General features: G+C 42.5%; 1 protein-coding gene across 1 annotated transcript in view; it reads right to left on the reverse strand.

Moving 5' to 3' along the window:
- LOC145358396 (FK506-binding protein 15-like) overlaps positions 1-12,639 on the reverse strand; it is a 77,690-nt gene that overhangs the window by 8,130 nt on the left and 56,921 nt on the right. The window contains exons 23-26 of the mRNA XM_080212431.1: positions 10,371-10,523; positions 7,209-7,301; positions 3,579-3,701; positions 1,783-1,890 (exon numbers count right to left, since the gene is read on the reverse strand). Of these exons, the coding sequence (XP_080068557.1) occupies positions 1,783-1,890; positions 3,579-3,701; positions 7,209-7,301; positions 10,371-10,523 (477 nt within the window). The remainder of the gene's footprint in view (positions 1-1,782; positions 1,891-3,578; positions 3,702-7,208; positions 7,302-10,370; positions 10,524-12,639) is intronic.

Here is a 12,639-nt window from a genome sequence, read left to right on the forward strand (position 1 = left end):
GATGCTGAAGCTTACTTCTGATGATGAGTTCCATTACTTTCACATGGAAGACTGTAGAGATCTAGTTGCCCATGTAGATTTAGTCCTTTATAAATAAGCCTCATCCCAATTTATTGGCATATCCAAACACTCCATTACAAAAGTACTCAGTCAGTAAAAGTAGAAAGGGTCGAGAGCTTCAAATTTTTAGGTGCCCAGTTCACCAGCAACCTGTACTGGCGCCCATGCCGACACTATAGTTAAGAAAGCCCACCAACGTCTCTACTTCCTCAGAAGACAAAGGAAATTTACCAACTTTTACGGATGCACCATAGAAAGCATTCTTTCTGGATGCATCACAGCCTGTCATGGCTCCTACACTGCCCAAGACCACAAGGAACCACAAAAGGTCGTGAATGTAGCCCAACCCATCATGCAAACCAGCCTCCCATCCATTGACTCTGTCTACACTTCCTGCTGCCCTAGCAAAGCAGCCAACATAATTAAGGATCTGACGCAGCCTGGGACATTCTCTCTTTCACCTTCTTCCATCAGGAAAAAGATACAAAAGTCTGAGGTCACGTACCAACCGACTGCTGCAATCAGACTTTTGAATGGACCTACCTTGCAATAAGCTGATTGTTCTCTACACCCTAGCTATGACTTTAACATGACATTCTGCCATCTCTCATTTCCTTCTCTACCAACAGTATGCTGTTTGTATAGTGTGCAAGGAGCAATACTTTTCACCGTATGTTAACACATGACAATAATAAATCAAAATCCTTCACACATCAATTCACTCAGCCTTCTGAAATGAACAGCATCTTTTGCTAAGAATTTATGTGCTTTTGAGTCCTTTTAGCATTTATAATTGGAGTTACTGATTTTCCTAGATGGCACATATCTTCTCGTGAATTCTTGTTCTGACTGCCCTGTTGTACTGAAAGAATGTTTGCTGTGATGTGTTTAGCCCCTATTGCCTGTTATTTTTCCTGCATCATCTTTATTCCACTGATCACTCTATTAATGTATTTTTGCATTTTCTTATATTGCTTCCAGTGTGGCTTGTCCTTTCAACAGGATTTGTGCCTTTTGGGGAAAAAAGACAAAACAATAGCTCTGCTGTTAGTTAACTTACTGTGTCAAAATACAAAATAAAGACTGGTATATAGACTTCCACTCTCTCTCACAGGAGATCATGGATTTTCCCACAGGAAAATGCAGACACACGATGGGCCTCGTCATATTCCCACCATTCACACATTCCTAAACTTGTGGTTAAACTCTGAATCCTTGAGTTCTCTTATGCACCCCCAATTTCCTTTATTCCACAATTAAGGACTGTGCCTTGAACCGCCTAGGGCTCAAACTCTGCATTTCTCTCCTTCAAATTCTGTCTCTACTTCTCTCTCCTTCTTTAAAATCCACTTCTTCAACCATGTGGTTGTGTGTCACCTTGCGCCTGACTTTGATCCTATAAAGTACTTTGAGTTGCTTCATTGGATAAAGGGACTATACTGTTGACAAGTTGTTGTGTATGTGCTGTCACACAGCATGAGAAAGAGAGAGACAAAACTCCAAATCTATTCCTACAGCTGGAGACATAGTGACTGAGGCCAGCTCCTGTATATTAGCTATATTTGCACATGATGTTTATTTTGAAGCCTAAGGGAAAAGGCAAAGGAAAGGACTGCACCAAAAAAAGATTATATAGCCAGTATGGACAGTGGGTTTTAATTGCAAGGTCAGGCATACAAGCCCAACCTTTGACTCTTTGGGGCCGACCGACAAAGTCTGTACCTTGATAGTGTTCACGATGACACTGAGAACTGCTCTGCCGTTGTACATTTCATCCAGGTCAAACTCTCCTCGCAATGACTGAAATACTCCGTTCATGATTTTCTTCACCTGTAAGAAAAATGTGTGTCACCCTACAATTCATCACAACAGGTTTTGAGGTTGATTTTTCAGGATGAACAACATTGGGGAACTAAGTTCCATCATTACCAGATTCACCATTGAGCACACTCAAGTCAGGTACAAGTTAGATGCAGAGAAATGCGTCCCATTAAAATGCTTCAAATCGAAGCCCAGAAGAGCACACCTTACCACAGAGCAGTGTGATGTTTGCTCTAGTTTCTGGGTGACAGCTTATAGACAGTCATGTACTTGAAACTCACAACCATCAACAACTTGGGCTGAGATGGCTATTTATTCAAGGCTTAGAGGAGAGGAAGGAGTGGTGCTATGTTGAGGGAAGGAATAGGAGAAAAAAAAACACTCTTTTGTGCAGCATCTTCAGTCACGTACGACCATAGAATGTCTACAGTGCAGAAGGAGGCTATTCAGCCCATCATGTCTGTACCGACCACAATCCCACCCAGGCCCCACTTCCATAACCCCACACATTTACCCTACATTTTTCCATGACTCTAGGGGCAATTTAGCATGGCCAATCCACCTAACCCGCATATCTTTGAACTGTGGGATGAAACCAGAGCACCCGGAGGAAACCCACACAATTATAGGGAGAATGTGTAAACTCCACACAGACAGTGACCTGAGGCCGGACTTGAACTCAGGTCCCTGGTGCTGTGAGGCAGCAGTCTAACCACTGTGCCACCAATATGTAGCATGTTGGCTAAACACATTGGTGAAACACTTCCATAATCCCTTCACAAACTGAAGAATCACAGGGCCTGATCTTTTGATTAGATGGACAACTGAGCCATCTTTGATTGGGCATTTACAAGGAATAAGACAGTTTCACAGAACAGGCACAAATGTACACTCTGCAAGTTACCCATGGACAATATCAGACGCCAGGTTTTAGTCCAACCGATTTATTTGATAGTAAACTCAAGCTTTCGAGGGGACTCCCTCTTTGTCAGGTGAATGGAGAGTTCTGGCCTCGGACAGAGCATATAAAGCACAGACAGTTTAGAGATTAATCTCTAAACTGTCTGTGCTTTATATGCTCTGTCCGAGGCCAGAACTCTCCATTCACCTGACAAAGAGGGAGTCCCCTCGAAAGCTTGTGAGTTTACTATCAAATAAATCGGTTGGACTAAAACTTGGTGTTGTCAGACTTTTTACTGTGTTTACCCCAGTCCAATGCAGGCACATCCACATCATAATATCAGACGCACATGGCTATGGGTAATGGCTGTGTTCAGGATATTAGATAGCTGAGGCAGCCAACATCAGATCACCCACAGGATCCTCTGGGTGGTCAACTTTGCGTCACCCCATTCACCTTTAAGTTCAGTGGAGCCTTGAACAGCAGAGCCACGAAGCAGGTAGAGCTGGGTATGTATCTGTTGTCGCCTGCCACCAAGTGCCCCGATTCTCAAAGATAAGCCAAGCACTTTCCTCTCGAGGAGAATTAAAGCAAAATGATGGAAAGTCCTAGTCTACTCACAGGCACTTCCAGTGACTGCGGCACAGTACCAGAGCTCCGAACACCCAGTTAGGATGGAAAATGGAGAACCAAGGGGCAAAATACCATTAAAACCAAAAAGTGACAGGATCAGCTCGACAAGACGGGTGTCTATTGTTGCCTTACTGACATGGTGATGACAGCTCACTCTCCATACCTCCTCAGCAGTGTTGCCTGAATGGGATGCATCATTGCTTGCAGAGAGCCGTTGTTGTAGTTCGCGGATCTGTCCGTCATAGTGTTCCTTCATTGCAGCAGCTCTGCTCTGGAGGGATGAATACTGAAATACACAAATACTCTAATTAAATACACTGAGACAAGTACGCTGTGTAACATCTGATTCAAAGTGTAATGAGAAGTCAAACAAATTGCAATTAAATTCTACGATTGAGGAAATGTTTTTAGATACCATCAGGCCACTGTCCACGTGGAATCCTGGGTCTGCTATTAGTGTCAAGTTAGAGCTCAGGGTGCCTTTGATAGAAACACTCCAAAATCCATCAGGAGAATTCAGTGAAAGGGCAAAAATCACAAACTAAATCCTTTATCATGCTGCGCTCAATAGGATGGAGACCACCCTCCAGAAAATTCAACCCATATAAGCAAACCACATCTCCCACATGTATCACGACAGAATCCCCAGCAGATCAGAATCCCTACAGTGCAGGAGGCGGCCATTAGGCCCATCGAGCCTGCACCAACCTACCCAGGCCCATTCCTTCAGCCTATCCCCATGACCCCATACATTTACCATAGCTAATCCATCTAAACTACACATCTTTTAGGCACCAAGAAGCAATTTAGCATGGCCAATCCACCTAAACTGCAGAGTCATGGAGGTTTACAACATGGAAACAGGCCCTTCGGCCCAACTTGTCCATGCTGCTCTTTTTTTTAAAACCCCAAAGCTAGTCCAATTGCCAGCATTTGGCCCATGTCCCTCTATACCCATCTTACCCATGTAACTGTCTAAATGCTTTTTAAGAGACAAAATTGTACCCACATCTTTGGACTGTGGGAGGAAACTGGATTACCCAGAGGAACTCCACAAACACAAGGGGAGAATGTGCAAACTGCACACAGATGGTCACCCAAAGCCTGAACTGAACCCGAGTTCTTGGTGCTGTGAGGCAGCTGTGCTAACCACTGCCCCTGTGACACAATGGGGAACTGTCGGTCAAAACAATACAAGGACATCTAAAGTAAAAGCACTGCAGATTTCTGCATTACAACCACCTCTCGAGACAGCACTGTGTCCGAGTGGCCCATGTGTGAGCACGCACCGTAATTTGGTTCATTGTGCTTCAAGGACCATCAACGCCAAACTCACAATATCCAATGTACCGAGAGGAAGGCTAGAAGTAGTGCAGCACCAGAAATTCACCCAAGCATCAAAGCCATATCATAAACTACCAGTTCTGTGGATGTCCAAGCTGAGAGGACAGTGGAGTCACTTAGATTGGACATTAGTGAATAACGAGGAGTCTACCATTACTGTCAGATACCATTGTTATAGCTCAGTGAATAAGGCACTAATTTTATTTGCTATGTAAAATGATACTACACAATAGAACAATAAGCTGCAAGAAGAAACCACATCCACAAGAGGCTGATCAATTCCAAATGAGGCATGAGTGCGCAGAGACCAAAACTAAGCACGAGAAAGAGCAAAAAAGCTCAAAGTTATAAATAAAGCAAGACTACATTTAACAATAGATCTGACTCATCATTGATTCCTGGTAACATCTTATAAATGTGGAGAACAGCACTCATCATACATTAGCAATGTCTTCAGCAATCTGCTGAGATAGGTTGAATAGAGTACCAAGTTCAACTAGCACCTACATAACTCAGCCACCTTTTTCAGATTGTTGCAGGGTATTTTTTAAGTCTGGGAAAGATTACCCAAATGGCAACTGCTTTTCTGAGGGTAACTGATACTTTATGAATTCCAATGCTCTCTGAGGACACCTTTTATAACAAAGCCTGATAAGTGGGTAGACAGTTGAAGTCCAATGATAGGAAGCAAGACATTGAAGAAAAAGAACTGGTGAAAGAAAATATTTGGGGTCAAGAACTCCACCTTGCTGCACTATCCCCAAATCTGTTCTCATTATTTCATGGGATGTGTAGTTTCACCAGGTTGGTGCCTCATTTTAGGTATGCCTGGTGCTGTATGTTCTCCCACACTTCATTAAACAAAGGTTGATGACGATGTATAGGATGAGAGATAGGTCAAGCCATGAGATTATAGATTGTGGTTGAATACAATTCTGCTGCTGATGGCCCACAGTATCCCATAGAGATGCAATTTTCAGTTGATGGATCTGTTCTGAATCGATCCCATTTACAGGGGGAAGCGATGGTGTAGTGGTATTGTCACTGGACTAGTAATCCAGAGACCCAGGGTAATGCTCACCATGGGTCAAATCCACCTCAGCAGATGGTGAAACCTTAATTTATAAAAATCTGGAACTAACTGTCTACTGATAACCAGGAAACCAACGTTAATTATCGTAAAAACCCATCCGGTTCACTAATGCTCTTTAGGGAAGGAAATCTGCCATCCTTACCTGGTCGGGTTAAGAACATAAGAACTAGGAGCAGGAGTAGGCCATTTAGCCCTTCAAGCCTGCCCCACCATTCAATAAGATCATAGCTGATCTGCCGTGTCTCAGTTCCACATTCCCGCCCTCTCCCCATAACCCTTAATCCCCTTGCCTATCAAAAACCTATCAACCCTTGACTTAAATATATTGTGTAGTATCAATATTAAATATTGTGTAGTATCATTTTACATAGCAAATAAAATTAGTGCCATATTCACTGAGCTATAACAATGGTATCTGACAGTAATGGTAGACTCCTCGTTATTCACTAATGTCCAATCTGTAAGGTTACATGTGACTGCAGATCCACAGCAATGTGGTTGACTCTTAAATGCCCAAACACTCAGCTCAGGGGCAATTAGGGATGGGCAATAGATGCCAACCCAGCCAGCGACATACACAAAAAATGAACAAGGTGATAGTACCATATAACAAAATGGATGGCATTTTCAATGCGAAAAGGATTGTCTCTTTGCAAGGACTATACACTGGTCACCTCTACTAAAACTGTCATATTGATAAGGTAGATTGATGATCTAGTAGGCTTTCCCCTTGTTGATTCCCTCAATTCCCTTGGTACTGAAAAATCTATCAAACTCCGTCATGAATGCATTCAACAACTGAGCATCCACAGTAGACAATCCCAAAGATTCATAACACCATGTGAAGAAATGTCTCCTCATCATAATCCTAAGTGGCCAACCCCCTAATCCAAGATCACGTATTCTAGATTCCCCAGCCAGGAAAAATACCCTTTTACCCTCTACCCTGACATGTTTCACTTAGACCATTGTTCATTCATCTGAATTACAGGGAATATAGGCCTAGTTTACTCAATCCTCCTCACAGGAGGACCCTATCATTCCAGGAAATGGTCTGATGAATCTGTGTTGCACTTCATCTAGAATAAATACATTCTTCCTTAGGTAAGGGATAGGTGCATTTCAGGAATATGTAGTATAACCGTAACCACCTCCCTGCTCCAAGAACGTGAAAGGTGCTTTGGAAATGGAAGTTCTCTCTTAGGCCTCCTTCTGTTCTTACATTTATGCTGCCCTGCAAGTTAGTCACCCAATCCAACTCCCACCACAACAGGACTGGACGAAAAAAAAACTTTGCTTCTTACAGAATTGAATAGTTTAACATATTATGTTCTATGCAAATACAAACAGCATTACCCGCTCCTTCAATGCCTGCAGCTCATCTGTCTGTTCCTGGAGGGACAGGAGCCTCTCTTCTTCCACTTGACGAGACTGTTTCAATGATGCCAACTGGAGAATGACAAAAAGAGTCACAATGTGAAAATGTTGCACTGTTTCAAATGCAGAGCAATGTTCATTACCCTCGTTCACCCCAACAGTCACATTAACCAGCTGTAACCAATTTCCTGAACTAAATACCCCGGGCAGAAAAGTTAAACGAGTTCATGTAACTGAGTGTAATGTAAAACAGTTTCTAAAAAGTAAATGGTATCTGCTGACACACAGTGGTCATAGAGAGCACAGAAAGTAAAAAGTTAAGAATTTGGTGCACAGGGGGATGGTGGCGCTCATGTAAGCTTCAGTATTTAAAATATTTATCTCATATTTTAGTGCTTAGTACAAGTTAGTGAGTAGAAAGCAAACTTAAGATAGATTATTTATAATTTTTAATCATCCTTCAACAGCTTCTAAAATTTTCCAAATCTTCTGAGTTATCAGTCATTTTTGCACTGCTTCCTTTCAAACCAGTACCCTCCTTAACTTCCTGAGAAAGGCTACTTTCTCCTGTGTTAAGCTTTGTGTGTTAGAGCTGTGGCCGTCCAGGCAAGTGGGGAGAATTCTACCACATCCCTGACCTGTGCTGTGTAGATAATAGACAGGCTTTGGTGAATCAGATGGCAAGTTACTAGCTGAACAGCATGGTGGCACAGTGGTTAGTGGTGGCCCAGGGACCCAGGTTCGATTCCCAGCTTGGGTCGCTGTTTGTGTGGAGACTGCCCATTCCCCCAGTGTCTGTGTGGGTTTCCTCCACAGTCCAAAACACGTGCTGGTTAAGTGCATTGGCCATGATAAATTCTCCCTCAAGTGTACCGAACAGGCATTGGAGTGTGGCAACTAGAGGATTTTCACAGTAAATTCATTGCAGTGTTTAATGGAAGCCTACTTGTGACATTAATAAATAAACTGAAACTTTAAAAGGAATGCTCAGCGTCTGACCTGCTCACATAGCCACAATATTTCTGTCTATTCTAGTTAACTTTCTGGTCAATGACAACCTTGAGGATGTCAGTGGTGGTGGATTCAGCAAAAGCAGTGTCACTGAACATTTAAAGAGTTAAACAGGTACTCACATTATGGGCAGGGTTATTACCTAGCAGTTGTGTGGTTTCAATGTTACTCATGTTACATTATTAATATAAAAATTAGGATTTTTCCAGGAATTTAAGATTAAAAGGGTGATTTTGAAGTTTTAAAGAGACATGGAACAGATAGGACAGCCAGAATGAAACTATTTTTAGGGTGGCACAGTGGTTAGCATGGCTGCCTCACAGCTCTAGGGACTTGGGTTCAATTCCTGACTTGGGTCACTGTGTGGAGTTTGCACATTCTCCTCATGTCTGTGTGGGTTTTCTCTGGGTACTCCAGTTTCCTCCCACAATCCAAAGATGTGCAGTTAGGTGGACTGGCCATACTAAATTGCCCCTTAGTGTCACAGGGATTAGGTGGGATTGTGGTCGGTGTAAACTCGATGGGCTGAATGGCCTCCTTCCGCACTGTAAGATTTTATAATTCTATTCTATGATTCTAACGGTGCTGAGGTGGCATATAAAACAAACATTGTTAGCAGTTTGAAAATCCCTTTTGCAAATGGTAATTGATGTGTTCTAAGTTCAATCCACTCGACAGATAAGCAATTTCTGCTCAATACCACACAGATTGATTAAATGATTGTCATATTTATGACCCTCTAAGTTTGGGCTCCCTCTAAGTGGAAACATCTTCTCTACATATACTTTTTCATGACCTTTCAAAATTTTCAAGTTCAGATCCATCCTCAGACTTAATAAAAAATGCCCCAGCCTGCTGAGTCTTCCCATGCAAAGTATTTCATCAAATCTGGCATCACCTTTGCAATCTTTTTTGTATTATTGCCTCTACATTCCTTTTTTTTCCCTAAACTCACCACCCCACACAAACTCATACCACTTCCCTATCTAGACAACCAACACCCCTTCTGGGAAACTCAAGCATATGACCACCATGCAAAAACAAGATGAGGCTTAAATTTGATGCTAACATTCACTGTTTAGGCTCAGATGAACAGTGGCTACCCCTGCTAAGACATCCCTGGCTGAAGGTCCTGTCTGCCCTCTCAGGTATTTGTGCTCAGAAAGACAACAGTAGAGTTCTAACTGTGTCCCAGCCAATAATTAATCGCTCGATCAACTCAGCCAAAACAGATATGATTAATATTACTTTGATGCTGATGGGACTTCACTGAAAAAATTAGCTGTTGCATTTCTAATAGTTACAAACTTCAACAGTTCATTGTCTGTAAACTGATATCTTGAGGTTGAGAATTCTAACTGTCTTTCCCGATATTGATAACAGACTGCTGGCATTTGAGGAATTGGACCCTGACATTAGGCAGCGGTGACTTCAAGAGAGATGAGAAATGTTGTGTATGTGGAAGGAGAAAAACAAGAAAAGTGAATAATTTTTAAACTTACAGCAGTGATATCAGGTAACATAGCACACCAGGGCATAAAACAGAGGTTCCTGCTCATTCTCCAGGTTACAATTCATAGAATCACAGAATGGTTACAGCACAGATGGCCATTCAACTCATCTTGTCTAGAACCAGTCACAATGCCTAAAGAATCTGAAGTTCTCACAGAAATCTGCAAATGTGCATTTAACTACTCAACCCTACTCTTTACTCGCTAGTGTGTAAATGGACCAATCCAGAAACTAACTTTGAGGTCCTTCTTGCGAGTGTATGTCCCAGCTCCCTAAATTCTACCTCCTTTTTTCCTTCTTTATAGCTATACCAATTTCAAAAGAGAAAAGGTTGATCAGACGGTTATTGCAAGTTGCTCTAATCCCCTAAAAACTGGTCACAGCAACAAACATGGTTTCCTAGTTGTGGAAAGATAGAGGTCATTGCATACAGAGTGGTACAAAAGGCATAAGGAGAACACTTTTGTCCTTTTGGAAGGAATGATTAAAATTAAAACAAGATTCCTCGAGTATTATGCCAGTTCAAATGGACAAATCATCGACACATCTGAACAAAGGCACTTAAACTACTGGATCCTGCAGGGTTACACACGTCCTGTATTCCAAGGCATTACCCACCTTTGCCTCCAGCTGGGAGATCCTAAGCTCTTGGCCTTCCCGCTGTTCACAGACTTCTCGATACTGCTGACTGTGCTGCTCCTTGGCTAAGGCCAGCATCCGGTCACTCTTAGCCTGCCACTGTGATTCCAGCTCTGCCTGCATCACTGCAATCTGGATAAAAGCACAAGGGGAGCTATTCAAGAAGCCTTGAGCTTTAAATTCCAAGTATATTTCAGTGGTATGCACAAATAACATTCGAGTAAAGCACACATTCACAGTGCTATATGTCCCATCAGCCCATGGTATAGGTCCATACAAGATACACATGAAAACACATGCAAGTTTATTTATTTTAATTATATAAAAATAGCACAGGCTTCCACCTATAAAAGTGGTACTTTTACATTGTAGTTAGTGCCAGACCATGCAGTTACCTTATCCATACCGACAGAATCACAGTATTTATCTACTCACTCTCCAGGTTAAAATTCATAGATATGCAAAATGATTACAGTACTGGAGGCCATTCAGCCCATCTTGTTTAGACCCAGTCCCAATTTCCCAGGAATTTAAAGCCTTCAACTCCTGCATGATCTCTGCAGTCATGCATTCATCTGCTCCACCTTACTTCTACATTCACTAGTGCATGACAATGGGAGCAAGCCAGAAACTGCAACCTTTGAGCCTGCTTGTTGGTATCCTTCCTACATCTCTAGCAGAGTTTCTGACTACATGTCCACTCCATCAATAAGGCTGCCGAATTCCACCTCCATACCATCACCCACCTCCACCTCTGTCTCAGCTTATCTGTCGCTGAAAGCCTCATTCTTACCTTTATTAACCTGAAACCTATTTTGATGTGTTCTGCCCAGCCTCCCACTTTGCAACCCCATAAACTTTAGGCTATAAAAATCCTATTGTCTATACTCCAAATTGCAGCAGCTCCTATTAGTCCATCATCTCGTGGAGTTTGCACATTCTCCTCGTGTCTGTGTGGGTTTTCTCCAGGTGCTTCAGTCTCCTCCCACAGTCCAAATATGTGCGGGTTAGGTTGATTGGCCATGCTAAAATTGTCCCTTAGTGTACTGAGATGCATAGGTCAGCGGGTTTAGTGGGTAAATATGTAGGGATGTGGGGGTAGGGGCTAGGTGGGATTGTGGTTGGTGCAGACTCAATGGGCCGAATGGCCTCTTTCTGTACTGTAGGGTTTCTATGATTTCTGAAATCATTCATTGATGCCTAACCTATATTGACTCCTGATACAGCAAAATCAATTTTACAATTCTCACCCTTATTTTTCCAAATCCCTCCCTGCCCTCAACCCTCCTTTTTTCAGTAATCTCCTCTGGCTCAACGACCCTCCTAGAGCGCTTCACTCCTCCATTAAGCATTCTAAATGTTATGCTCTAGCATTGGTAACCACACCTTCAGCTGTCAAGGCCCTAACATCTAGAATTCTTCCTTGAACGCTATGGCTGTGTTGGGGCAGTAATCATTTCTTTCCCCCTAGATGCTATAGGATGGGACAAGTAGGCTTCCTCATTTGTGTCCATCTTGCAACCAGGAGACCAGTATACATGTTTGAGGAAAATAAATAATTTCACAGCTATAAAATAGACAATGAAGTAATTTCTGGGTTTTATCCAAAAGGGACTGTTAAACTAAAGCTAAGAATGTCGGGCTGGTGGTGTAGCATTACCAGATGACACCTTGGCTTAATCCCTTACTCTCCAGCACTTTCTTTGAGCATCTCGCCTTGTCCTACATCATTGTTCTCCACCATTCTCCCCAGTACAATTAAAATTTAATCACTGACGTATCTTCACTGCTTTCCTGCTTCAAGCTCTGCACTGATCAGCTATCCATGATAGATTGAAATGGAGATTGAAATCACCATGTTCTCTCTCCACCAAGGTTACTGCTGGCCTCTCCTCCCTAACTGAGGACTGAGGCAAGGAGAAATACCTTCACCCACAGAATGGTGAATCTGTGAAATTCACAACCACAAAAAGTAGTCGAGGCCAAAGCATTGTCTGATGTTGAGAAGAAATTCTACATAGCTCTTGGGGCTCAAAGGACATAGGGGGCGGGGGGACATGACCAGGATATTGATCTGATGATCAGGCATGATCAAAATTAATAGTGGAGCAGGTTTGAAAGGCCTAATGGCCTACTCCTGCTTCTATTTTCTATCTTTCTATGTAAATCTCTCCCTCCATGCACACGGCCCAATCTATATTCACAAATGGCTCTTAATCTCCTCTCAGATCATCTGCTGTTGAAATCC

The sequence above is a fragment of the Carcharhinus amblyrhynchos genome, chromosome 25 (genome assembly GCF_965287045.1).
Source record: "Carcharhinus amblyrhynchos chromosome 25, sCarAmb.v2.hapA, whole genome shotgun sequence".
Taxonomy (NCBI): domain Eukaryota; kingdom Metazoa; phylum Chordata; class Chondrichthyes; order Carcharhiniformes; family Carcharhinidae; genus Carcharhinus; species Carcharhinus amblyrhynchos.